This window comes from Nyctereutes procyonoides, unplaced genomic scaffold (genome assembly GCF_905146905.1).
Source record: "Nyctereutes procyonoides isolate TBG_1078 unplaced genomic scaffold, NYPRO_anot_genome, whole genome shotgun sequence".
NCBI lineage: Eukaryota > Metazoa > Chordata > Mammalia > Carnivora > Canidae > Nyctereutes > Nyctereutes procyonoides.
In genome coordinates, this window is record NW_026575120.1 from 39,142,334 (window position 1) to 39,169,469 (window position 27,136).

The window sequence follows — 27,136 nt, forward strand, 5'->3', positions numbered from 1 at the left end:
CTTGTCCTTTCAACCATGATAGAGCCAGACAGGACAGGCAGGTGGTTAGATTTCAGAAAAGTTTTGGAAAATGATGTGAAAATAACACATTTGCGCGTTCTTGCACCTGTTTTGCACAGGCTTAGTCTCTTTGGGCTGCTATAAAAAAAAAAAAAAAGCACCATAAATTGAGTGGCCTATAAACAGCACAAATTTGTTTCTCACAGTTCTGAAGGCTGAGAAGTCCAAGATCAAGGCACAGGAACAAGAAGGCAGATTCAGGGTCTGGGGAAAACCTGCAAGCTAGCTCTGGGGTCTCTGTCATAAGGGCACAAATCCCATTCATGAGGGCTCCATATTTATGACTTCCTAAACTCCCCACCACCTACCACCATCACCTTGCAGGTCAGGATTTCAGCATAGTTGATTTTGGGGGGGGTGGGTAATATAAACACTCAGCCCATAGCATAAACACACATGTATGTATATAGAATATATCTCTGTATCTGTTTATGGACACACTAAGAAAAAAAAATGGATGTAAAACATACTCCAAAATGTTTACAGTGAACATATTCAAGGTTGTAGGATTTACAGCAATTTTTATTTCCTCCTTTACATTTTCTGTATTCCTAATAAATATTTTCTGTTTTCCCAATTAATATCCTAATAACAATGAAAATATACCTAAATAAAGGTAACATATATTTACAGGATTTTCTAGAACTTAAATTATAAATAGGGCTAATATTGAGAGAGTCCTAACTAATGGAAGTTCCTTTACAAAAACTGTTCCCCACACTCCAATATGTTGCAGTGTTTTTAACACTAAAAATGGTCTTTAAAATAACTTTTTTAAAAAGGCAAATTCTTGGGGAACCTGGGTGGCTCAGTTGGTTAAGCATCCGACTTTTGATTTCAGCTCATGTCATGATCTCAGGGTCGTGAGACGAGGCTTGTGTCGGGCTTCACACTCAGTGGGGAGTCTGCTTGAGATTTGTTCTCCCCTCTCCCTCTGCCCCACCCCCCTGCACACATGTGCGCTCTCTCGAATAAGTACAAAATCTAAAATAAATAAATAAGTAAAATAAAAGGCACATTCCTGTGTTGTAGATTATCTCAATTTGTCCATGAATTATGAATAGCTCTTAAAAAAATAAGAAAATAACAATTGGTAATGTGGTTGACTTAATTCCTTTGCCATTGAATGACAAGAATTCAATAATGCAACTTTTAACATTAAATTAATGTTGGTGACCTGCAAATGACATGGGATATTGTAATATTTGTATTTCCTCATCTTCCCTCTGTTTCTGAAAATGTAAATAATCTTCTTTTAATTTTTTACTTTCGTTTTTAAAGATTAATATTTACGAGGAATTATCTCCAGATTGTTAGAGTAAAATCCATTAAGAGTTCTAAATAAAATTTAAAAATTTACATCTACAGAGGTTTTCTTTTTTAAATTTTAAGTTAGTTTTTTCCCTACATTAATTGTCTGCATAAGAATCTAGGGCATTCTTACCTAATGATAGATAAAGCATTCATCAATCCTAAGTGAAAACAAACCAGTTATATTTATCTTTGCATTCCCTATTGCTTAATATCAGATCATCAGTTCTTTCTGGAAATTATGAACAGATATATAAGCAGTTGACAAAACTGTTCTTTCCCAGTCTTCTCTTAGATGATATTTACGATTATAAATATAAAATATTCTAATAACAGAAGAAATATCTTTGTATTTTAAGTCATATATGTTTAGAGACACAAATAACAAAACAATAAGGATGAGAGAGATGTCATGAATAAATCAGTCTAGGATACAACCTGAAAATGTCTATTTACAAAAAATGACAAGTAATAAAAATAAGGCTAAGTTTCTTTTAATGTAAAATTTAAGGTTTAGCTTTTTAAATGTTTATATAGTAGGCCTTGTTTCTGCTCTATTGGGTAACTTCTTTCATTGGAATTTATTGGTATATGATAATTTCTTCTATCATCCCTTGTATGATTCTATATATACTAAGCCATGATAATATACTCTTCTAAATGACTAAGGACCTTGAGCATCTTCTCGCTCATATGTGCTAAATATGAGCAAATAGGCTAAACCATGAAAGTCGTAGTAATATTACAATGCTATAGGAAGGCAGTGAACCAGATATTTCTTTAAAAGCAGTCTTCCTTTGGTTTTTGATAGAGCAGAGAATCCTACTGGACAGGCAAGACAAATTATTTAATGTGTGAAATACTCATATACCTGCTGAAAGGGTAACACATCAAATAGGAATACATCTTCTCCGGCTATCTACATTATCTGCAAGAGGAAACCTTAGCAAGGTGCAAAATGCAATAGACATCTGCAGTCTATTTGTAATGAGCATATTTCTTTCAAGGAGAAATGTGAACTTAGAATGCAAAAGGCTGACTGGGGGCTCATCTCATGCTTTCTTTGAGCCCCTGAGGATGTCTGTGAGTGATGTTCTCATCCACTGTGGAGAATCACCTATGTGGACCTGCCAGGGTGGTCATGTTGACAACCTACAACCAGCCATCCTTTTGTCTTATGTTCATTTGGTTGCCTGTGGTGATTATCCTGGCAGGAGAGAGCTTCTTTGGATCTTATAGTTTCTATTCACACCAACACTATTTCTCCCTGGTAAAATCTCCATTGTTAACAATTCAAACAGTAATGCCTTCCTCAGTCCCTATACACCAGGAAGACTCAGTCATTGTCAAGGCGGCTTCTCTGAACCTCCTCTCTCTCCTGGGAGAGTACAGCATAGAATTCCGGTGAGCACACTGTTCTCATGTTTCTGTAACTATTGTTTTACTTAGCTGCACTTTCCTCATTAGAAGGCAAGGGAATGGTCTGATAGAATTTTGGAGGCCTAGAAACTAATCCTGGGCTTGGTTCAGAGGAAGCACTCAATAATATGATAAATTTTGACTTTTAATTCTCATAACTAACCATGTGAGTGAGCCACTATATTCCTCATTTTACAAAAGAGTAAGCCTAAACTCAGATAGTTTAAGTGGCGTGTCCAATACCATTAATATAAGTGAGCCTGAAAATAATTCTTTGGTTCTCACTGATAAGATCTAAAATCCAGAGAATAATTCTAGAATTAAAGAACTGTGGAAAACTCTTTAGTGTGTTTTAAGGTGAGAAGTGGAAGTAAGACCAAACTATGTTTGTCTTAATTATGAATTCTCTGAGGAATGTATTCTTTCTATATATATAGTCAGTAGGAAAGTCAAAATTTATGAAATAAGCACCCGAGATACATCACTGTCTATTTTATGTTCTTTAAGAGAACTGACCTGTGTTACTGGAGCAAAAAAAAAAAATTAAGAAATTTTGTAGTTCAAAGTATTTTGCACTTAAGTCAAATTCGTACAATTTTACATCAGCAAAGGATGTGCTCATTTTTATGTGTTTTTTGGTATATTAATTCAGTACATGTTTCCTGCTCACGTATGCTAAGCACTGACTCTTTGTTTAATCTTAGCTCGTTCTTACACTTGTTAAAATATTGTCCCATGCCATATATTTCCAATTCAAACATAGAGTTAATATTCTTGGTGAGTTTTGGTGGTTTTTAAATCTTAAGTTTCGTTTATTTTGCAGGAGGACTTCTAGTTTAAGTGGAATATATGTTCAACCAGGGCTAGGCATTCCTCTTATTTTTTGAATTGTCATCGTTTATACAAGGCTTTCCCCTCTTCTAGTGAATTATAGAGTGTTTTGTGATTGTCATTGTTTTGATTTAGAATTGTAATGTAGGACATCTATTTGGGAGATAGTTTCATATTTGAACAAAATCACAAGTATATCCATATTGCCAGGACAGTTTCCACCAGGGCTATGATTTCTGAGTATTTGCCCTGTAGCTTCAAGAACACAACAACATTTAATTTAAGGATTTAAAATCTAAGCAGGATTGGTGCTGCTTCATCAGGGGTGCATTGGGTGGTTTATAAACCGAACACCGGAATGGCTAAAAGAAAGCTTCTCTCGGAGCCCATTAACCTTCAAGAAGCCTTAGCTTTTCTTTTCTGACACAAGTGAAGTGAACAGGATTTTAATAAAAGTCCTGCAGCAGATATACCTGAAGGGTCAGAGCTCATGATAAAGCTGCCAACACTGCAACTTTAAGAAAACATCCTGACGACCTTTAATAACACTGGGTCTGCCAGTGTTCACTGTGGAAGATCTGTATTTTAAAATCCCATTTGAGAGGCCGATCCCCCATTTGACAGGATCATGGTCTTTAATCTTATTTTTGGTGTGCAAGAGTTGACTGCATGCCCTGGAGAAGCTGCCCTTTGGTGTGCTTCCGATGACCTCAGGAAATATTTTTCTGCAGTGATAGATATGCACCCCTGTCCTCAACGTTGACATTCGGATCACCCATCTCATTAATGCTAAGTGCTCTACATCTTCTAAAAGTAGAAGGAGCTTCATATCACAGAAGTAGACTTGGTTCTTGTAAGCTTCTATCCCATGCATTTTCATTTTCATCTCTTAATCTCTCTTCAACCTTTTATAAATTGAATAATCCCTGAAATCGCGCATCAGTTACATGCAACAATAATTTCAGTATTTCTGTGTGCACTAGTAGATCAAAACTAAGATTATCATTATAAACCTGTCAGGTATTATAATTCCCACTCAGTAGCGAGTAACCAAAGACCTTTAAAAATTAAGTAATTTGCTCAGGTTATACATGTAATAATTAACAATGTCAGAATTCACTGTTTTCAGATCGTTCAATGTCAAAAATTCGTGCTATTTACAATCTCCATGACTTATTTCTCCATTTCTAGCCCTATCATCTCAGTTTAAATCAATTTAAATGAACAAATAGCTTTTCTGGAAGCTTGAATAAAGCTATGGATAAAACAGAAAAACTTGATTTAAACTATTTCAGAGGATAGAAACAGAGGACAACCTCCATATGCATTTTGTGAAGTAATTTCAATAATGGCAAATCTGACAGAGATTTTGTCAAAACAAAGATAAAAAACAAAAACCTCAGACTACTCTCACCTATAGGCATCAATGCAAATAAATAAAATAAGATTAAACAGAATTCAACAGAACATTATAAAAAATTGTATCACAAATATGCAAAGATTTTTCCAGACATGCAAAAATGATTCACCATTAGGAAATCTAGTGATATGAATCATCACATAAATAAAGCCAATGAGAAAACAGTTCCCAAGCATGTTGGAAAGGGATTTGACAAAATTCAGTACCAGGCTTTTTTAAATAAAACTAAAGCAAAAACAGAAAAATCATTGTTAAATAGGAATTGACAAATGGTCCTTTAACATGATCTTATATGTGTGTGTGTGTGTGTCTGTATCCATACTTAAATCTATATTTCTCTCTCCAAAAGCCAGCAATCAGCTAGCATCCATCATAAAGGGCAACATTAGAGGCATTCCCACTGAAACGTAGTAATTCTGCCCACTAATTTACTATGATTTAACTTTCTATTGGAGACGGATAACAAAGAAAGCAATTAGAGGTATTAGAACTTGAAAAGAAAGAGATAAAACTACCTCTATTTGTAGATGATATGATTATTTATCTGAAAAACTGAGAAAAATCAATGGAACAACTACTAGATACAAAGAGATAATTTAATAAACCAGTAGGGCATAACGTTAACATAGAGAAATCAATAGCCTATATATAATTAAATAAAAGCAGGTTTGAAGATGTAATAAAGGGGAAGAGAAAAACTCCTTACCTCAATTTCAGATAATAATAGTTTCCAATATTTTTTTTTTCATTTGGGAGATGGGGCAAGTGTGGTATGTGCAGAGAACAATAAGATCTTATGTTTCTATAGAAGGGAAAAGAGACAAAATCCAATGGAAGAACTTGAAGGTGGTTCTTATGAAGATTTCGGGGGGGGGTGGGAGATGGGCAAAATAGATAAAAGGGTTTAAGAGGTATGAACTTCCAGTTATAAAATAAATAAGTCACGGAGATGAAAAATACAGCATAGGGAATATCATCAAGAATACTGTAATAACTTTGTAGGGTGATAATGGTAGCAAAAAGTATTATGGTGAATACTGAGTAATGTATAGATGTGTCAAATCACATATATAACATCATATATGTTATATGTTAATTATACATCAATGAAAATTTTAAAATGAGGACCAGGGTCAAAAGAGAAGTGGTGTGTTAGAAAAATTAATCACAGAAAAAAAAAAAAAGGTAGGATGTGATGGGAACCTGAAAAGATGAAGCATTGATATAAATGGTTCTACATAAATAGGACAAATGTAATAGACATTTAAATCTCTAACCATGTGGATGAGGCACTATTCTCTCTCTTTCTCTCTCTCTCTTTTTAGAGAAAGATGGAGTGGGGAGAGGCAGAGGACAAGGGAGAGAGAATCTTAAGCAGGATCCAGGTCCAGTGTAGAGCCTGACTTGAGGTTAGATGTTACGACCTGAGACCCTGAGATCATGACCTGAGCCAAAACCTACAGTCAGACACTTAACCAACTAAGCCACCCCAGCGCCCCAAGAAGGATGTATAATCTTAATGGTTGGAATTAGAGGGCAGTGGCTTAATTGAGCAAGTGGGAGAAGGTTAACCAGAAGGCTTATAGAATTATTTGGGAATGGGAGTGGAGAGACCAGGCAAAGCAGTGCTGTGGGGACTGTGGTCAGTAAATATTCTACCAATATTTCCTATCTGATCTTTTCTTTTGCTCAGAATCACTCAAAAGTTAGGAAGTATTTCAACTTCCAGTATGGAATCAAAACCAACTAGACCTTTCTTTTTTCTCTGACATTTTCCTTTGTTCTCCCACTTCTATCCCCCAAAGCCAAATATAAATGCCTCTCCTTTCACTGTATCATGTTAAGAAAGACAAGATGCAAGAGGAGAATAAAGGGAAAAAAACAGGTGAAAAAAATAATGTTGGAAGTCATTAGGGAGTTCTGTACCACTCACGAATTGGAAGGTGGCAATTAAGGTTCACAAAAAATCAATAAGAATGTCGTTTGTTCTACTTCTACCAATATGCCCCTCCTTCAGTCATTTTGGTTTCTGTTTTCAGCCAGAGGTTCTCTACCCACCATATCCCTCAGCCTTGACCACCTGGACAAATGCCACTTCATCAAAAAAGTCTTAGTGTTCTATAGTCCCCAGACCTTGCTTTTTTGCTGACATATATTTAGTTGTATGTTATTTGTCTTCTCCCAGTAGAGATATCTTCATGATGGTGGAAGGAATGTTTTTCCGTTTTCTTTCTTTCCTTTCATTATTACATTCTGAGAGCCTAAAACTATAGCTGTCCCATCACGGGCAGCCAGTGAATGTGTGTTGAATTAATAAATGAGCAAAATGAGGAAATGAGGAATTTCTGGTGATCGTGTGCTGTAAAACTCTTGGAATCACATTTTAGAATCAAGACAATTTTGAGAAAAGCAGAAAGTCTTGGAGAATTTTTTTCTTAAACTCTGTAAAGCTAGAGTCACAGAGATTTGAAACCCCTTGACTTTTAGCACAAAGTCTTTCTTCTCAGGAGACAGTTTTGCTCTGTCATTTTAATTCATACTAAAATATACCTGCATATATACATATATGCATGCATACATAAATTGTTATGAATTCTGTACTTATTCTACTCCTCCATTTTAGTTGACAGAAAATCCATTTGTTTAGTTTAAAATTGCTTTCTATGTCTGAAATCTCCTTCCCCTGAATTTGCTTCCTATGGGAAGTAGAGATATAAAAGAATAGATCACAATACAATTTTAAAGATTAAAAAAAACTTAATATTTAATAATTTCATTCCTTGCAGGCAGTTTGTCTTTTGCATAAGCAAGGAGGACTTTTATTTTTTTTAATTATTAGTTATTTATGATGCTGGGTCCCTGCAAATTATAAACAAAGAAAACCAAATAAATAAATGCATACATAAACACATACATACACAAGCAATATCTATGCTACATAGATTTTTTTAAAAGCAGAAAAAAAGTATATTCTGACTATCCTTCACTCCTGAGGTCACTAGTTTTCCAAGAGGGATGCAATTATTTTGTTTGTTTGTCACATTTTGACCACATTTTCAGCCCTTCTCTGGGCCTTTCTCTTTGTCTTGGATTATGTATTCTTTTAGGAAATTTTCAGATCTGCCTTTGTAAAACCTCAAAACTCACCGTAGTTTTATTATTATTTTCTCACTCTATAGAGGAGATCATTAGTTCATTACACTTTTAATAATGGCGATAATAGTTACCAACTGATGTATTGCTCATATTAATACTACCGGAAATCACAAATATAAGCAATTTGTAAGTTGCTGCTTCATGAATCATGCATCAAGAATCATGATGCAGATTTTTTTCCCATTTGCCACTGTATTATGATTTGCTCTGCCCAGAATAATACCCTTAAGTGGTGCTGTCCAATTTGTCCAGAATATTCTGCAGTGATGGAGATAATGTATATCTGTACCCTCTGATATGTTAGCCATTAGCCATATGTGGCTACTGAGCACTTGAAACATGGCTAGCACAACTGAAGAACTCGGTTGTTAATTCTATTTAATCTTCATTAATTTAAAGTATTCACATTTGGCTAGTGCCTACCATCCCAAAGAGCACAGCTCTCTGGTTTGTTTGTTTGTTTGTTTGTTTGTTTTTTAAGATTTTATTTATTTATTCATGAGGGACACAGAGAGAAAAAGAGAGAGATAGAGACACAGGTAGAGGGAGAAGCAGGCTCCATGCAGGGAGCCTGATGTGGGACTGGATCCCGGGTCTCCAGGATCACGCCCCAGGCCAAAGGCAGGTGCTAAACCGCTGGGCCACCCAGGGATCCCCCAGCTCTCTGGTTTATCATTCCATTTCTGCATTTCTTCTGTGCTCTCTCCATATTCTGTCTGAAAGCTGAGGGAGCTGTCTTGTACCTCTGAATCCATGATTCCCTTAGAAAAGCAGCTCTCTAGCTGTGCTAGACAGAATAATGAGCCTCATAATGGCATCCTGATGAACCTGGGATCATGTCACCCTCCATAATAAAGGGACTTCGCAGGTGTGCATAAATTAAGGATTTTGAGAGGGAGAGATTATCCTGGTTTATCTGAGTGTGCCCAGTGTAATCACCAGCGTCCTTCTCAGAGAGAGGCTACAGAGTTAGAGCTGGAGTGAAGATACAAGAACAGTCAGGATGGAAGTAGAGATCGGAGAGGAGGGGGATCCCATGCTGCTGGCTTTGGACTACAAGAAGGGCCCCAAGGCAAGTGGGCTGCCTTGGAGGCTGAAAGAGCAAGGAAATGTATTCTCCTCTAAAACCTCCAAAAGGCAAGCAACCCTGCGCACACATTTTTAAACTTCGGACCTCCAGCACTGTGTGATAATAAATTTATGTTGCTTTAAGTCATTATCACAACTTGTTAGGGCAGCAATGAGAAACTAATAGACTGTCTAGAAAACATCTTGTGGCTGCGCAGGGGTCAGCGGGGATTCTTCCCAGAGGGGAGCTAGGACCCGATCTTATAATCCCAGCAACAGTGCGAGTGCATATTTGCTTTATAGCCCTGAAATCCAGTACAGCTTCTAAAACCTCTGCTTCTGAAGCAGGAGGATGCTTGTGAGTACACTACCCGTGCCACGTCCCTCCTGCAGGGAGTAGGCAACTCCTCATATGTGTGTTGGGGTGTGTGAAGGCATTCAAGCAACAGAACTGCCCCCCTTCCCCCCTGCCTCCCGCCGAGCTATGGTCTCATCAGTTGAGTGTATGCAGAAAAGTCGTTTTGCTCATGTTGTCTCGTTTGATTTAAACTTTCCTTTAAACTAACCTTAATTTTGAAGTTAAATCATTTTGGAATTGAGCTTTGAGTGTACCTAGGTCAGCTGTGCCCATCAGAGAAGAACCAGTGTACTTATTTTTCTTATAAAGGTTCTTCGTTTTTGTTTTTGCAGTGTCATTCCTATAAGTTTCACCTACAGAAAATTGGCATTAACTGTAAGATCCTACCTAGAGCCTCTATCACTGCAACTGGGTGTACATGGGGCTCGGGAACAGAATTTTACTTCATTGCTCTCTATTTAGGGCGGTCAAGCAGAAATTTTTATTTTTTTACTTAGCCGATTGCTAGGCTGAATACATTTACTTATTACTTTGGAGCAGAATTCTTGTTTGTTTTTCCTCGTGGTGGGGGAGATTTCTCTTATGGTAACTTATCTCTTATGGTAACTTAACTTACCCTAAGTTAACCTCAATCATGACAAACCAGAAATGGATTTCTAGATGTACGTGGAAGGGAGATGCTAAAGACTTGTGCTTGTCTTTCAATACACAGATATAGATGGAAACTTGTCACTCCACTTGAAAAGGAAATATTTCCGAGATCTGCTTTGCTGTAGTGACAAAAATAATCGCCACTTAAAAAAATTAAATTAAATGCTCAGCAGCAAACTCAGGTTTAGACTTGAGTAATTAGGTTTGGGAATACATTTTTGCTACTGAGGCACAAGCCCCTTAAAACCCCACAGTTTATTAATTATCTGAAACAGTGAGAAAAACCCCAGTGTTTCAACATAAACATAATGTCATAACAGCTTAGAGAGAATAGTACGATCAAAACCCTCTAACCAGAAGCAAATTATAGCCTATCAGTTTTTCTATAGGGCAATCAGACCACTTTTAAGTAAGATAGTAAATCTGTAGAAATGAGCTGTTTGTAATTACAATGAAGCATGCCAAATTATTTCATGACCATTTATAAAGTCAAGTGCCTGTTAATAAAACAGTTAGATTTTCATTGTTATTACTTTCTTTAAAATTATTTCCACTCGAGATGAATGATTTTCTTGAAAGTAGTCCAGCTTTGGGGGAACTCTGAAATTTAATTATTCTGGGTTTGAAAAAAAAAAAACTGTAAACGTCTCCATAATTTCCACTCCAATCTACACTTGAAATGTTGAGTGAGGGCTCTTTTTGACTTCGAATTCATGAATTGAATGATCATCATTAATGAATGACTTGTTTTTTGACTTACTATATATTTTTTTCTGTTTCTAGTGAACTGAGGAATAGTAGAATAATGATTTAATTTTATAAATATAAAATTCAACCTTATAATGCTGATACAAATAATTTATGATACCTATCATAGAACAGTGATTATAATTCCAATAGAGCCCTACTGTCGAATCCTTGCACTATCTTGATTTCTGAACTTAAAACTAGATTAAAGATGAAGTACCTAATTAGGAGCTGACAGCATGTAAGTGAATGGAGAGTTAACTACCAGGAATGTGAACAACATAACATCTGCCCAATATATAATACCATTATTAGTCATATGTAAAAATAATTAAAGTACCTTTTACCTCTCCTTAGCTTTGTTCTTAAAGTTCTAGGTTCCTGCTATGCATAATTTACCACGCTGTTAAAAACCTTTCTCCCTACTCTTGCCCACCCTGCTCTCACATGTAGGAGTTCCTTCTTAGATTTTTAACTCTTACCCATCCTGCAAACATCTCAAGCACCATGTCCATTGAACTTCCATGTTGACTACCCACCGCACCACCGCCACAGCGTCATGTGCATAATTATCTGCATCTCCCAGAGTATTTTGTTCATGTTTGTATAATAACACTACAGGGTGTTGATTTTACCTATTCACTTAGACTCTCTGACTCTTCATACATGGCATGGGACATAACAGGTGCTCGATAATCCTTTCCATTTACAAACATGGTATAAAATATTGTCTGTGTTTCATTAGTTATTTCTGCAGTGAACATTAGAAGACAATGTCTCTGGAAAACACTTCATTTTCCAACCCTTGATAACATTAGTCAATTTACTTATACTGCTGATTTCATTTTTTGGTTAAAATGTTAATTCTCATATAGAGCCCTAACGATAACAACATACTCAACTCTACACAAAGACAAGTAGGACAATCTTCAGCATTTCATTTTGGAACAGAATCAAATTAATGACATAGTTATTCTACACCATGCTGCCCAGGATTTGTAGAAATGAGTTAAAGCCCTAAGTGAGAACAATTTGAAATGATTTATTTCTGTATCCTTGCTTACCCAAGTATTACCATAAATAGTGATAATAGTGGGTAATCAACTGGAGACTGTCTTGCAGTAAACATATCAAAGAACCTGTTCAGCCAATGAACATATTTATTTTGAAAGTGCTAAGTATACAAAAAATTATAAGATTATATTTGAATTGCACATTGTTAAATAGTCTTTACGAGGACAAGATATTAGACTATGATGAAAGAACTATTTACTGACATATATGAGATCAGATTTGAGCACTGGAATCCTTTATTATTTTTTAACATAAAAAGAAACAAGTATGAGCCCTGGAAGACAATGAGTAAAGATATTAATCAGAGTTTTTATCTCTGGCAAAAACAAGCTGTGAGACCTTTGGAAAACTGTTCTGTATGTTTGATTATGATTATATGCATCTCCAAAGGAGGTGTTAAGTACTGGGTGTTTTGTTCTGTTTTGTTTTGCTTTTTTTTTTTTTTTAACTTTTTACAACCTGAAAGCTGTTTGATTATTTTTGTTCTGGGACATGTATGATAGATGAGGACAAATTCCTTGTGTGACTTTCTTCCATTCAGTAATTTATCAGCACACATTTACTGAAGGCCTACTATGTCTCAGGAGCACTGATCCAAGTCTTATAGAGACAACTGACCTAAAGAAATAGAGAATCTAGTGTTACAGTGAAATAATGATGGGATAAAACAAAATTGTATGTCATGGACTGTTATCCCAGAATCCTCTGGCCTCATAAAGGATAATTGCCTATTTTCCTGAGTACATTTTCAAATTCCCCACCCCATTAGCACCCATCTTCTTTCTTTACTCCCTAGAGAACCAAAATCTGCATACAGCCTTTTATTATTATTATTATTATTATTCTTTTTTGCATACAACCTTTTTACAAACAATACCTGTCACCCTGCCTTCTACAGACACTGGCATATTTTCTAGAAAAAACAATAAGTTAAACAGTGAGGGTAATAAAACCATAGCAATCATTTAAATCGACTACCACACGATTTGTGTTGAATCAGCTATAAAAATAATGTCAGAGATATTAATTTCATTGTCTTCTTTGTACAAATACAAAAAAAAAAACCTCCATAAACATTGTATACCTATTTGGATTCTGTGTCAAAAAAAAAAAGAAAGAGGAAAGGAAAGAAAGGAAGAAAGAAAGAAGGAAAGAAAGAAGAAAGAAAGGAAGAAAGGAAGAAAAAGAAAAGGAGAGGAAGGAAAAAAGGTGAAAGAGCCAGACTTTGGAAAGAATTGTCTAGATATTCAAATTGTTTAAAGACAATAAATTTGTGGGTGTTTTTTTTTTGTTTTGTTTTGTTTTTTGTTTTTACTGTTTGTTTATTTCTTGGGAAGTAAGAATTATTTATCTGTATATTACATGCTTCTGAAAGGTCTCTAGTTTGCAACTATGATTCTCTATTGTAACTTAGGACAATTATGTACTAATGTAAAAATTACTAGACAAACATTTGTACCCAAGTCCAAACTATGCCATAAATATGCCCTGTAACCTTGGGCTCATTAATTTCACTAAATTTCCAGTTTTTAATTTCTTCATCTGTAAAACAAGAGGAGTAAATGAGCAGCTCAGTTATTCTTTCTAGCTCTAAATGTTGACCATTCTATTTCAGTGTCTTTGAATTTTTTTTGAACCCAGAAGTAAATGGATGTGAATTTTAGAATTAAACCAAAATCTAAAAAAAAAAAAAAAAAAAAAAAACCCAAAACAAAGAAACAGACAAAAAAAAAAAAAAAAAAAAACAACGACAAAAACTCAACAACCAAATAATATAATAATTTCATGTCATCATAATCTTAATGTTATTAATTTAAGGTTTGGAGCAAAAATTAAAGATCTCCCACACTGTTAGTGGAATTGGATATAACATTGTATTTCTGAGACTGTGTAAATAATCTGCATGAAAATGGAGCTTAATTATAATAATTCTTCCCTTGTATGTATTTCATTTGAGGTTTTTTGCTATCTACCCACAGCTTTTTAAAATGATAGTGGTGACAGCAGTCCCTCCCAAAGATTGTATATTCATGAAGAGTTTACTCTTGTAGGGAGATTTAAGTTCATTTCTAGACTGCTGACTTCAAAAAGTTAGAACCTGTATACATGGTACTAAATTGTTCAACTCAAGCATAAAGCAGTGGGTTTATGACCAGCGTCTGAACAGATTCTAATCCTCATCACTATATTATTTTATCAGATCCTCCAGTTTGACAGGGTTAGTTCTAGTTTTCAAAGTCTTGGATCAAATGTCTCTGTGTCTTAGGAATACCCTGGATATCTGGTATTCCAAAGCCAGGGGAGTTTCCACTTAATAAATTCTGTAATCATGAAATTTCTTCCTTTGTTCAGTTCTTCACTGTTTACTGTATTTTTCTATTTTGGAAGGAAGCTCGAAGCAAACCTTACTGAGTTTCCTGGATACAAAGTCCACATTGAATAGGCATTTTTTTTTTCTGTTGCTCTATTTGTTAAGAATGGACACACATTAGTTTCAGGTGTACAACACAGTGATTCAACTTCTCCATACAGCCTGTCATACTCACAAGAGGAGCTCCCATCTGTCACCGTACAACGTTATTGCAATACTGTTGACTGTATTCCCTGTGCTGTACCTGTCATCCTCGTGATTTTTTAAAAAGAGTTTATTTATTCATGAGGAACACACAAGGAGAGGTAGAGACACAGGCAGGGGGAGAAGCAGGCTCCCTGCAGAGAGCCTGATGTGGGACTCAATCCCACGACCCCGGGATCACGCCCTGGGCCAAAGGCAGATGCCCAACCTCTGAGCCACCCAGACGTCCCATCCATCCTCATGATTTATGTTCTCCAGAACTGAAGTCTTTATCTCCCACTACCCCTTCATCCATTTTGCCTGCCACCCACTCATCCTCCCTCTGACAACTGTCAGTGTGTTCTCAGTATTTGTCGGTCTGAATCTGCTTTTCATTTCTTTGTTTTGAATATACATTTCTTAAAATGTTAATATAATGTAGCTTGTGTGTGTGTGTGTGTGTGTGTGTGGCATAAGTGAAAATGTTGCCATATTGATATCTGGAGAGCAAGGATCTCTTATATACATTTCTGCCTTGGGTCAATATTTTTTCTTTAAGTGAACATATTCTATATCGGCTTTTCTAAACCATTTGTGTATGTTTTATAGAATACTGGTTTTATCATGTATGGTACTTTTTATACCTGACCATACTGAAAATAGGACATTTTAAATGGCTTTTCAATAATTAATATTTGAGAGATCAGAATGCAGTGATGCCTATTAAAGGGATGTCGTCGGTCTTATTTCAGGGTTGTAAGAAGTGGCGAACCAATTAAAAAGACATTGCACTTCAAATATTATATTTTTGTGCAAATTTCCCTAAACCGTTATACAGAGCTTTTTTTTTTTGAATAATGAAATTGCATGGATGTGTTTGGAAGCACAAACTGTAAAATAATTTAACTATTGGTTTCATGGTAATTTTGTTAATAATATCACTTCCTTTAAAATATCTCATCATCTAAATCATAAAAATATAATTTTATAGTATCCTATAAAAGTTACTCATACTGTACTCTCTTAATAAAAGAAACCCATAAATTTATGGACTTTTATTCTTATATTAGCCATTATTTTATTATTATTTTGATATTTCTTGATATTAATTAACTTGTCAAAATACTGTCTTTGCTTGACTAATGGGTTTTGCCAAGTTTGAGCTTGCTATCCTAATAGTTATATCAATATATGAAGACTTCACTTATTTTTCAGATTAAAGGGCTTCTGTTAGATGTGTGTTTCCTTCAGCTACAAATAAGATAGCATTCTGGTAGAGGCAGAAATAGGCAAAGGCTTTGGTCAGACTGTTTGCCTTATTGTATAATGGTATTACGTTTACATGACAGATTTGAGAGAAACGGACCAGATGATCCATTAACTCACTTAAAGCACAACAGTCTGAGACAGTCTCTGTTTCTGCATTCATATACTAGGAAAATGGTACTGCAAAGCTATTTCCAACTATCTAAATGGGCTGATAATTCTCTTACGCAAAATTCACTCAACAGTTATTTATTGAGCAACTACTCAATGCCAGACAGAATTCCAGTCAATGGATAAAGAGTGGGAAACAGACATAGTCCCTGCCATCATGGGAAACGTAGTCCAAAGAGAAGCCTGACAACAAAGAAATGAATCGGTGCATAATTAGAACTTGTGATAGATCAAAAAGACAGCCAAAAATGGTGGTGGACATGAGGGTGGTGACTACTTCATATTGGAAAGTCAGAGGAGACCACTTTGAAAAAAAATTACGTGGAAAGTGAGAACTAAAGAAAACCAAGGAACCTTTTCTGTGAAGATTGGGGAAAGGTGTGCATTAGAAAAAAAGGAAATGTGTGTGTAAAGGCACGAGGGAAAGAGGATGACCCACTGGGGAAGCAAAAGCAAAAGGTGTCATGAAAACATGGCAGGAGCAAGAGGAGCACAGATTATGACAACAGAGAAGCAGGCAGAGCAGATCGTGCAAAGATGGGCAGGAGTTCCAACTTTTCCCAAGGGGGATGAGAGTCCATCAAATGGCTTTAAACGGTAGTGTGACAAAATGTTAAAGTTCACTCTGGCACTTTGTTATGAATCATTTAAAGCAAGGCGAGAACAGAGAGGGGAAGATGAGTAAGGAAACACCGTAATCCAGAAAAAAGTTGAGGTGGGCTGAAATGAGTAGGGTGAGGGACACCTGGGTGGCATCTGCCTTCGGTTGAGGGTATGGTCCAGGGGTCCTGGGATCGAGTCCTGTGTTGGGCTCCCCACAGGGAGCCTGCTTCTCTGCTTATGTCTCTGCCTCTCTCTCTGTGTCTCTCATGAATGAATAGATAATAATAATAAAAAAAGAAATGAGTAGGTAGAAACACAGAATGTGGACAAATCTGAGGCAAGATTTCGAATTCTAATTCACAAAGCCTTGCTGATGTTTGCTGTAGAAGCGACAGGAAGTGGGATATGAAGAATAACTTGCGATTTTCTGAGATGAGCCACCCGATAGATGGTGCCATTAACTGAGATGAGGCTGAACAGAAGAGCAAGAAGGTTAAGGGGTAAACTAACTCCCTTTGTGATGCCTCTGATACATCTTGGTTATGTCAAGAAGCCAGTTAGATACACAGATCCGAAGGTCTCCGTGGAAGTCTGAACCAGTGAAAGAAGCTTGGAGCCAGAGACAGAATCAAGGACTGAGCTGAGAACTTCAACATTTGACAAGTAGGGGCCAGATGGGGCCGGGAAGCATTTGAATCGATGGCCCAGGGCTGGAATGTTTTTCAGAAACCAGACTCTTTAAAAATGTCCCTTGTCATCCTCTTGTGTGCAGAGATGCCTTTTCCAGGTCTCACCATCATAGATTCATTTTAGGAATGAGACCAGGAGTGACAGTAAAGCAATAGTAGTGCACATCTTTTTCCTTTCAGGGCTTATCCCAAAATATTGCACTCTTCCATCGAGCTTGGTCACAAACCCTCCCCGCCACACCCTCAAGTAAATTAAAAGGACCCTGGAAACCGGTGTCTTTAGCTGGGTGGCTCTATGTCAAGACATAAATCCTTTTGCTGTAAAAGAAGGAGATCATAGATTTGGGGGAACAATGTGCAGTAGGTTAAGTCGGCATCGTTAAGAAGCCGGATTCTTTACTTCTTTTCCCTCGGAGACTGGGATAGTCTCCCTTCCAAAAGCATATGGCCACATGAAGGAGAGGAGAGACCTGAACAAATCAGAGTTATGATAGGAAGGAAGAAAGGGGAAAGGGCCATTGGCCAGACATCTTCAACTTTCTGCTGTAATCCTCAAGGTGGATGCAAGCTCTCTGCTCCGGCCAAACTCAACAATTCATTGTTCTCCAGCCACGTTTTACATTTATCCATACTGGTCACAAGCCTTTGCGTTCCCTCCATGTAGAAAGGTTCTTCTCTTTCTTTCAGGCTAACCTGAATCTGCGCTTCCTTCAAAGATTGACTTTCCCATAAATCTCGGTGTACTCATATAATAGTGATATATTATCTTAATTCAGTACCAATATTTTTAATATCAGGCAGAGAGAGAGACCTGACTTGCCAATTACATTTTGATGAATAAATACAGTTTCTCGAGGATAAAACTGTCCTTATTCTTTGTTTCTCCAGAGTTTGTTTTAGAGTGTCTTGACTGATTAAAAAGAGCTTACTGTTATTTATCTAGGTTAAATACAGTTGGACCTGGAGACAGGTGAAGGAATTAATGATCTTGCAAGTCTCTCTCCTCCTGTGAGCCTGTGATCTCTTAAAAGATGTTTTATTCGTAAAATAACGGGAAATGCATTGTAAAATTCTAACTCAAAGCAAATTAACAAAGTAAAATAAAGTGAAGTCAGGCTTATTACAAGAGACATTATTTTTCAGGTGTCTACATAGTAAGACTACGATTAATGACAGATATGGTTAATCTAGAAATGTATAATCGTTGGAAAGATGCAGACCAAATATGCTTGAATATTCTTAATAGAACCTTGGGCATAATGCAGGGAGTATAACAAATATCTGTGCATTTAAATATTTCCATAAATAAGTGCTTGTTGAAGTAGCACCATCAATATAACATTAGGTTTTCTGGTTGTACAACTATAAAATTAAGTTATGTAGTAATGAAATACTAAATTAGTTGCTGGAATTGTGATTACCTCTCTATATCATTTCAGTTTGAACAGGAAAAAAATGTAAGGCAATGATATATACTCCATAGAGAGTATGCCTTCAACTAAAATTGAAATCTAATTAGTGTGAAAATAAAAGTACTAAAATATTGTTGAGATCAATATTGACGGTAATGCGGAAGAAAACTGTGCCGTGATTGTGGAAATAGCTCTGAGAGTCAGGAGTATGAAAAATAGCATTTAAGAAATCAAACTTTCTAAATGAATTTCTTGGCTTGATAAGCCAAAATAGAACTGGGAGCCAAGATGAAAGAACAAAATAAAATTCAAGAGGTAATTTACACCGGGATGGTAATTTATAAATCATTCTAAATAATTTTCCTATACTTCACAAAATAACCCATAGCTAACCTGAAGTTTCCTTTCTAAAGTTTAGAACAAGGTATATTTAATGAGCAGGTATAAAATCCGTACTAATCTGAAAGCTGATTAAGTATTGCAGACCGGCCTCTAAGCAGATGGGCTATCTCAGCTGACTCAGAGAATATGGAACACGATTTTAAGGTGGAAGAAGCTGCCTTTATATCCAGTGTTCACTTTCGATGAATTTTATGAGGTCTGAACTCAGGTTCTGAAATGATTAAACCTTACTAAATGAGATTAGGAGATTATTACGTTGTCACTCTGAGTGGAGAAGTGGCTGCATAGACCAAACTTGCCCCTCCTGCATGCTGTCTCCCCTCTGTGCCCTCCCTTCTTGGGTTGTTTCTCCTCCTGGGGTCCTTATTCTTCTACTGCAGAGGGCAGGAATGCCCTCGAGCTTTGTAATTCAAAATGAGGTCCTCTGACCAGCTGCATGAGCATCTCTGTGGATGGAGCATGTTACAATGACAGGATCTCAGACTCAACCCAAGACTTAAGAAATCAGAATCTTCATTTTATTTATATTTATTTATTTATTTATTTATTTATTTATTTATTTATTTATTCATTCATTCATTCATTCATTCATTTATTTATCTATCTATTTATTTATTTATTTTTATTTACTTATTTATTTTAGAATCTTCATTTTAACCAGACTTTCGAGTGACTCCTTTGCGCATGACAGTTTGAGAACTTCTCTATATCAGTAGCTCAAGATATGAGTAACAGCAAGCCTTTCAGATGAACTCCCCACTGTTAATCCCCCTTGGGTATCGTGTGAACGTATTTCAGAAAAACACTCTGTGGTTTTTATATGGGGTTCCATAGAACCGAATGTAGTCTTAAAGGTAACGCAAAGATTTGGCTTGAATTTTATTTGAAACCCTCTCTTTTAACTCTTCAGCACTTTATGTAGAGAACAAAAAGAAGGCACTTTCACAGTGTTTTGAAGACCTCCATTGCCTTCAGTTAGGCTGTCACGGTAACATCCTTTAGATTTGAAGTAAAATATCTTCTGCTGCCGTCTCTGTTTACGTAGTATCTACAAAAGTGGGCTGTGAGAACAAATCTGGTGCCATTCACAGTTTCTTATATCCGGGAATACCATTTTTCTCAATTGCTTTGCAATTAAAATCAACTACAGAAATAAAAGAGACACTCTGGGTAAAATAAAACTGCAAGTGTGACCCATAACGCTGCCTAGAACCGTTAGATGCAGCCAAACAGCCACTCTGTTCATTGTATTTGATTTTATATTAAGTAATTGTTATATTTGTGACTTTCAGATGTTAGCTTTTATTTGTTTTACCTATTGTGGTATAAGTCAGTTTCATGTGGAAACAAAAATGCATTCTGATTCTAAAGCATTTTGGAAAGCATTGCTCACAACTGGAAGGATGATTCCAGCTGAAAAGAGCCTCCGATGCCTGGGCTATCTGGGGACAGAGTTATTTGGAAGCATCACTTCTGGAGCCCTTTGATCACATCAATTTGACACCTGCCAACTTCTGCCCTGCATAATCCTGATCCTGCTCAATAGTTCTCAAGTAGCCACAGTGAGGGCCATTGGGATTCAAGTTTGATGCGACTCAAACTTCCAAGCCAGGACCTGCTGTCAAACAAACTGTACATTTGGTAGTTTACTGGAGCAAGAGTCTGGATTTAAGACTAAAATCATATGTAATACTAATCCATACTTTTTGCAATTAAAGGGATGTTTTCTCCAAACTTCCTTCAGTCCCTTGGTAAAACTTTATGGCCATCACAATGCTCCAGTGCTTCAGTGGATCAGCCAGCAGGCTCTTACTGAGGGTGGACGAGGCACCTGTCATGCTAAGAACCATTAAGATAAAAACCCCTAAATGCAGAGTCTCACGGTTTAGAAGAGACAAGATGCTCAAGCAAATAATTACTAAACGTGATAACAGAGTACAGGACCTATGCAAACGGTTTTATGGGAGCATGGGAGAAGCAATAAACAGGAAGTAAGAAGAAAGATTAATTCACATTTTGTTTTGCTTGGTGACTGCTCCCAACATTTAAAAATATATATATAGTCATGAGGGATTAGGGTTCGAAATTACATTTGAACCGATTCCACTTGGAAATAAAACACACACACACACACACACACACACAAAGAAATAAAACACCTCTCCCCATTAAGAACTAAATGCCAGTAATCGGCATAAGGATAATGTCCGTTTCAAAACTACAAATTATAGGGAACAGGCATTAAAAAATAAAATATTAAAATCCCACTGAAATAAAAGATCACTTTTAAAGAAATCCTTAATACTGAATTTTAGGAGTTCGCAGTCAATCTCACTTGATGGTTATATGCTTCTCATGTGTGTGTAAGTACACAGTAGTCTTTTTTTTTTTATCATTGAGAGGTGGATTTTCTGCTTTGTGCATTATTTAGAGCACATTTAGATTCCAACCTGGTTTTCCCTTGCAACTCAGTACACTTCTGCACTCCTTCCCCCTGAATTAATTGATATAATGAGCTGATGTAAATTACTTTCACTATTAGGCTGAGCTAATATTAACCCACAACCATTTAGAAAGTAAATATACCACATAAAGGCATATACATACTGAATTCCGAACTGAAGTCTCGAGGATTTTTTTTTTTTTTTTTTTTTTTTTTTTGGTTTGCCACAATTTTGGAGCATCTGTCCCATTGCTTCATCCCATGATCTGGAGAATCAGGACGGTGGGTAGGAATTCTGCAGAGGGGCCTGTGCCTGGGTGCCTGTGCCTTGGACAGGAGGGCATGGTTCTGCCCCCCTGTCATTGCTTTCTCACTCTCCCTGCTGGGAACATTTCCAACATGTTAATTATAAAAATGCAGCTCTCCTTTTGAGTCCCTGGGGAAATGCTCTAAACTTTTTACTTATTTATATTCTATTGATAGCTACTCTACTATCCATATTCCTGTAGCCTTTCCTATTCCTTTGATGAGTCATCAAACTCTGCCTGATGGTATATTTTGTGTGACTCTTACCTCCCACCTCCACCCAGGTTAGAAGATCTTTGGAGAAGGACCCTCTGAGTAGCCTTGATAACACCAAGTTCAAATTCTCATGGAATATAAGTGCCTTTTTACCATAGAGTGGATTTTTCACCCCACTCTGTGATAATCCAACACTGTGCCTTTGCTTGTGTTGTATTTTTCCTATAATAACGCTCTTCCTCTCTGTTTCTTCTCTTATAATCCTGTCTGGTCATTGAGGCTCTACTTGAAAGCTTTATGGTGTGCCCAGAATCTACATATGATCCCTCATGTGTAACTCCATTGTGCATTATTTGCCCTTGATTATGGCACGTCTCATTTCCACCTCACATGATAGTTTTCACATCTGCAGAATATTTACTTTTGTTGGCTGTAGAAGTCTTGCAATCTTACTCATCTTCTGCTTCCCGTGGTGTTGTGCACATAGCAAGTGTTCAACAAATGTCTGTTGCGTGAGTAAAGGTTTGCAAGGAGTTGTAGAGGAGCAGCGTTCCTATGTGTGACTCGGAGGTTCCATGACAAAGGGGAGTGTGACTGATGGTAAATCAAGAATGAGGGTTGGCACATGTTGTCTCTGAAGCAATTCCTCCCAAATTTTGCAGAGGGAGGCTACCAGGGCATTATGACTAAGGGATCCCCTGCAGTATGCATCTCTTATCAATCGATTGCCTGTGGCCCACTATTATAGATGCTACTGTTTTATTTATTTTTATCTTTTTAAAGATTTTATTTATTTGAGAGAGAGAGATAGCGCACAAGCTGAGGGAAGGCCAGAGGGAGAGGGAGAAGCAGACCCCCTGCTGAGGAGGGAGCATGATGCGGAACTCAATCCCAGGCCCCTGAGATCATGACCTGAGCTGAAGGCAGACACCCAACTGACTGAGTCACCCAGATGCCCCACTGTTTTAATCTGGGTGGACATTTCCGTTTTACAGATTTTTTTATTAAAATCTTGAAATCTTTTGTGAATGTTAATTCTTAACAATACTTTTATCAGTGAGCCTCTTTACCAGGACTATAAAGAATCAGGTTGTGGGTAAGTGGCAGAGCGGAATTGGTAGGAGAAATAAGGGGATAGGACCAGGAAAAAGGGAAGAATCTGCAGTTGAAACAAGAGTGTTTCTGAACAGACTTCAACCTCATTGTTGTGAGGGTATAGGCAAGCGATCAAATTGTGCCCTGGAAGCTATGGTCCAGATATTCATGGCTCCCATATGTTGCCCCTCTGTTTCCTTCCTATTAATTATCTAGTTTATGAGCATTACCTCCAAACCTCAAAACTACTTATCAGATAGCTAAAATTACTCCATTTTTAAAATGAGAAACTGATATTGGGAAAGGTTAAACTACAGAGCCACAGTTGGTTACATAGTAAATAGAAAAACAAAGATTTGAACACAAAACTTGCATTTTTCCTCTATATTATTCTTGGTGCTGCTTTGGGTAGATAACCTGGCTTGCGTTGCCCAGCGGGGCATATGGGGAGACATACAGAAGGCTTAAAAATATTTTCTTGTAAGACAAATATATTCTCATTCCTGTTGCCGTGACATTTCAAAAACTCAAATTGCTGTGAAAAACTCAGTGTTACCCCTTTCTGACTCGGTATTGGCCTTGTTAAAGAATAGGGTGGGAAATAAAATGGCTGATCTTCCATCTTTACCAGGAAGAAATTCAGCTAGTGCCTTTGTTTTTGTGGAAAGGCAAAACAAAATGAATCTGTGATATGCAAATGAGCCTCTCCACTGTTTGTTAATTTCTACTGTTTACTCAAAAATGGGAAACACCAGGCTTGTGATACATCATCTTTTGTGCGCTTGGCACCTTCCATCATGGATCATATTAATCTGCTTAAACTAACAAGGATTAATTGCCTTAGTAAGTCAACCTGGCATTGAAATGATATATTGCCCAGACAGCTTGGAATTTGGCCACTCATAAATCTCATTCGTGTGTTGGTTTATTTCTGTTTGTCTCTTTCTCTGACAGATGTGTGCCCAATCACTGTGAGCATGGCGGGAAGTGCTCGCAAACGTGGCACAGCTTCCAGTGCACTTGTGAGGAGACGGGATACAGTGGGGCCACCTGCCACAACTGTGAGTGCCCATTCCTCTCACCCTCCCCTTTAATCGCCCAGACCCCAGGTCTTCAGCAACCTGGGAAATGCACCCTCTAATCACTTGATTCTAAAGAACCCAGATTTTGTTGTTGCTTCCTCAGAACAGTACTGTAGTTGTCAAGATATATTCCCGCGTGCCTAATGACCCAAAAAGAAGGACCAATGTCCCATAAACATGGTTGGGATTGGAATGCTGAGCTTGGATTTGCCTCTGTGTGTCTATGCCATGTCTGGATAGATTGTTTGGAATTTTGTTTTAGTTATAATGTCTCCAATTGGATTCTCATTTATCAGCTCATCCGAGAGACAGAGTGTAATTTGAACATTTAGTGTCTGGACAATAATTGTCTCATGCTCTATCATAACTATTCGGTCACATTTTTCAACTCAGAAAAATAAGTTAGAAAGTAAAGTCCATTAAGTTGTTATATCTAAAATAATAACACCAGAAGGCAAGTGTTTCTAAATATTGAAAGTAAAAAGTGGCACGCAAAGAGGATTAATAAAACACAGATGTGCCTTGTTTTACATAACAGATTTATAATGAAAAGTTAACGTTTATATTTTTGTAATTCAAAGAATATTTTAAGTGAATGTTAACTCTGTAGTTGTCACGTTAACTTTCCAAAAATTCATGGTCGTTTACAAAGCCCTTTTGGAAATAGATTTGCCATAAAACGTATAGTTGAAAGAAGCAGCTCATCGTGTGTGTGTGTGTGTGTGTGTGTGTGTGTGTGCACGGTGTGTCTGCATGCATGTGTGTGCACGCATGTGTATGCATATGTGTGTAGGGAGAGAGGAAGGGTGAGGGAAAGAGAAAGAGATCCAATTTTCAGTCTCCTCCCAATATGCTGGAAAACTGAAAATCTAATATCTAAACCCTATAATTATACAGATTTCTTTCATTCACTTCATTTTTAGGAAACAATACAAAAATATTACCAGAGAAGCATTCTGGGGATAATAAAAATGTAGTACAGCCCTCTGAGCCTTTCATATAGTTACTTGCAGCAATGCACAATAAAAAACTGTGTTTGGAATATAAGACCTCAACAAAGAAAAACGTTTGTAATTTATTGCATTTATTTTGGTTAGGAAGGTGTTTAAAAACAAGAGACAAAAACGCTCCTTAAAAAGTTAACAGTAATAGAAGATGTATAAGAAAATAAAAATAGGCACTAGATTAATTTTTGGAAAAGTATTTCCATACGGGAATGTGAAGAAGTATTTTAAGGAGTGAAAAACTAAACTGATACTGAAATTAGTGGAATAAAGGTATCATAACTAAAGTTGCTCCTTGCCAATCGCATCAAAATGTTAACTTTCAGCCTGTAATAGTCATTATATGATAAATGGTGTTTGGATTAGGTGACCTAGATAAAATTTCAAACCTTCACTCCACCAATGTAATTTATATATTGTGCTACAACTACCACCTTTAATGATTAGAGATCTTGTTCCTGAATATGAAAATTCTAACCAAGGACAAAGAACAAAAAAATTGGTGCTGGTTACAAGGGTTTCCTAACTCAGTGCCCACTCAATATTGAATTGAAAAAGCAAACTATTCTTTTATTTTCATAACTGCTTCCTTCATTTAAATACACAGCAAAGAAAAATAAATTATAAGAATATTAAATTTGTTTTAAATTTAAATACATGCTAGTGGCTGAATAGTTGAGTTATTGGGGGTTTTGTTTGTTTGTTTGTTTTTTAAAGAGTAACAACTCCAACTATTAGAAATGCTCTCAGAATACTTAGGTTTGACCCTAGTGGCAATCTCTAAATGTAAAAAAGGGATATTATCTCCTCCCTTGTGCTCATTCCTACCTGTTCAGTGTTCTACTTTTGTTTAAAATTCATTTTAACATAGAAAGCCTGATCTCTTGTTGTCTTCTCTGAGTGAGGCCAAAATCTCAAAAATCACGTGTGTGCATAAAGAGAGATTAGAGGGCCATGGTGCATAATTAAAGGCTTCAGTGACATTAATTGGGTGTGAGAAAATATTTACCTTGTAGCTTATTGAAGGGTATATGCTTCCAAATAAACTGAAAGATATGATATACCGCTCAGTTACTCCCATGGATGAGTTAAAAATTGGGAGGGGGGGTCTGGTCCAGCATATATTAATGAAAAAAATATAATATACGCCATTCAACTTGATACAGAACGAACAATATTGCACTTTAACTTAGTGACTGCATGCATAGCAAGAGCATTGAAGTAAGAAGAAATTGCTTCTGATGCTGGCTATGAGGTTATCATGCTGGGTGCCTTTGTAGCAAGTCATTTGACTTCTCGTGGACTTCCTTTATTCCTCTTGATGAAATGGCTACTGAGGTCTCTTATAGTTCTAAAAGCCAGTGAGCTGAGACTTCCAATTGTTTTTTTTTGTGTGCTCTGGTTTTGAATTTTGTTAGCGTTATTAAATATTTTGCCTCATTATTCCCAGCAGAGGACCAAGGATCCCTTTAGAAGAAAAAAAAAAAAAAGAGGAGTTATGGTCATTTTATAATGGTACTACTTTAAAAAGGTAAAAAACAGCTAACTAAAACATAGAGCTTGGCATAAGTAAATATTTCCTAGAGCTTTAAACATTGCAATTAAGCTACTATTTCCGGGAATCCCTGGATGGCTCAGCGGTTTAGCGCCTGCCTTTGGCCCAGGGCTCGATTCTGGAGTCCTGGGATCGAGTCCCACGTCAGGCTCCCAGCATGGAGCCTGCTTCTCCATCCTCCTGTGTCTCTGCCCGCCCCCTCTATGTCTGTCATAAATAAATCTTAAAAAAAAAAAAAGCTAC

At 36.8% G+C, this 27,136-nt stretch overlaps 1 protein-coding gene across 1 annotated transcript in view; it reads left to right on the forward strand.

Annotated features, from left to right (window-relative positions):
* Positions 1 to 27,136, forward strand: part of CNTNAP2 (contactin associated protein 2) — a 1,382,004-nt gene that overhangs the window by 599,176 nt on the left and 755,692 nt on the right. Inside the window, exon 11 of the mRNA XM_055334793.1 lies at positions 24,207 to 24,313. Within this exon, the coding sequence (XP_055190768.1) occupies positions 24,207 to 24,313 (107 nt within the window). The remainder of the gene's footprint in view (positions 1 to 24,206; positions 24,314 to 27,136) is intronic.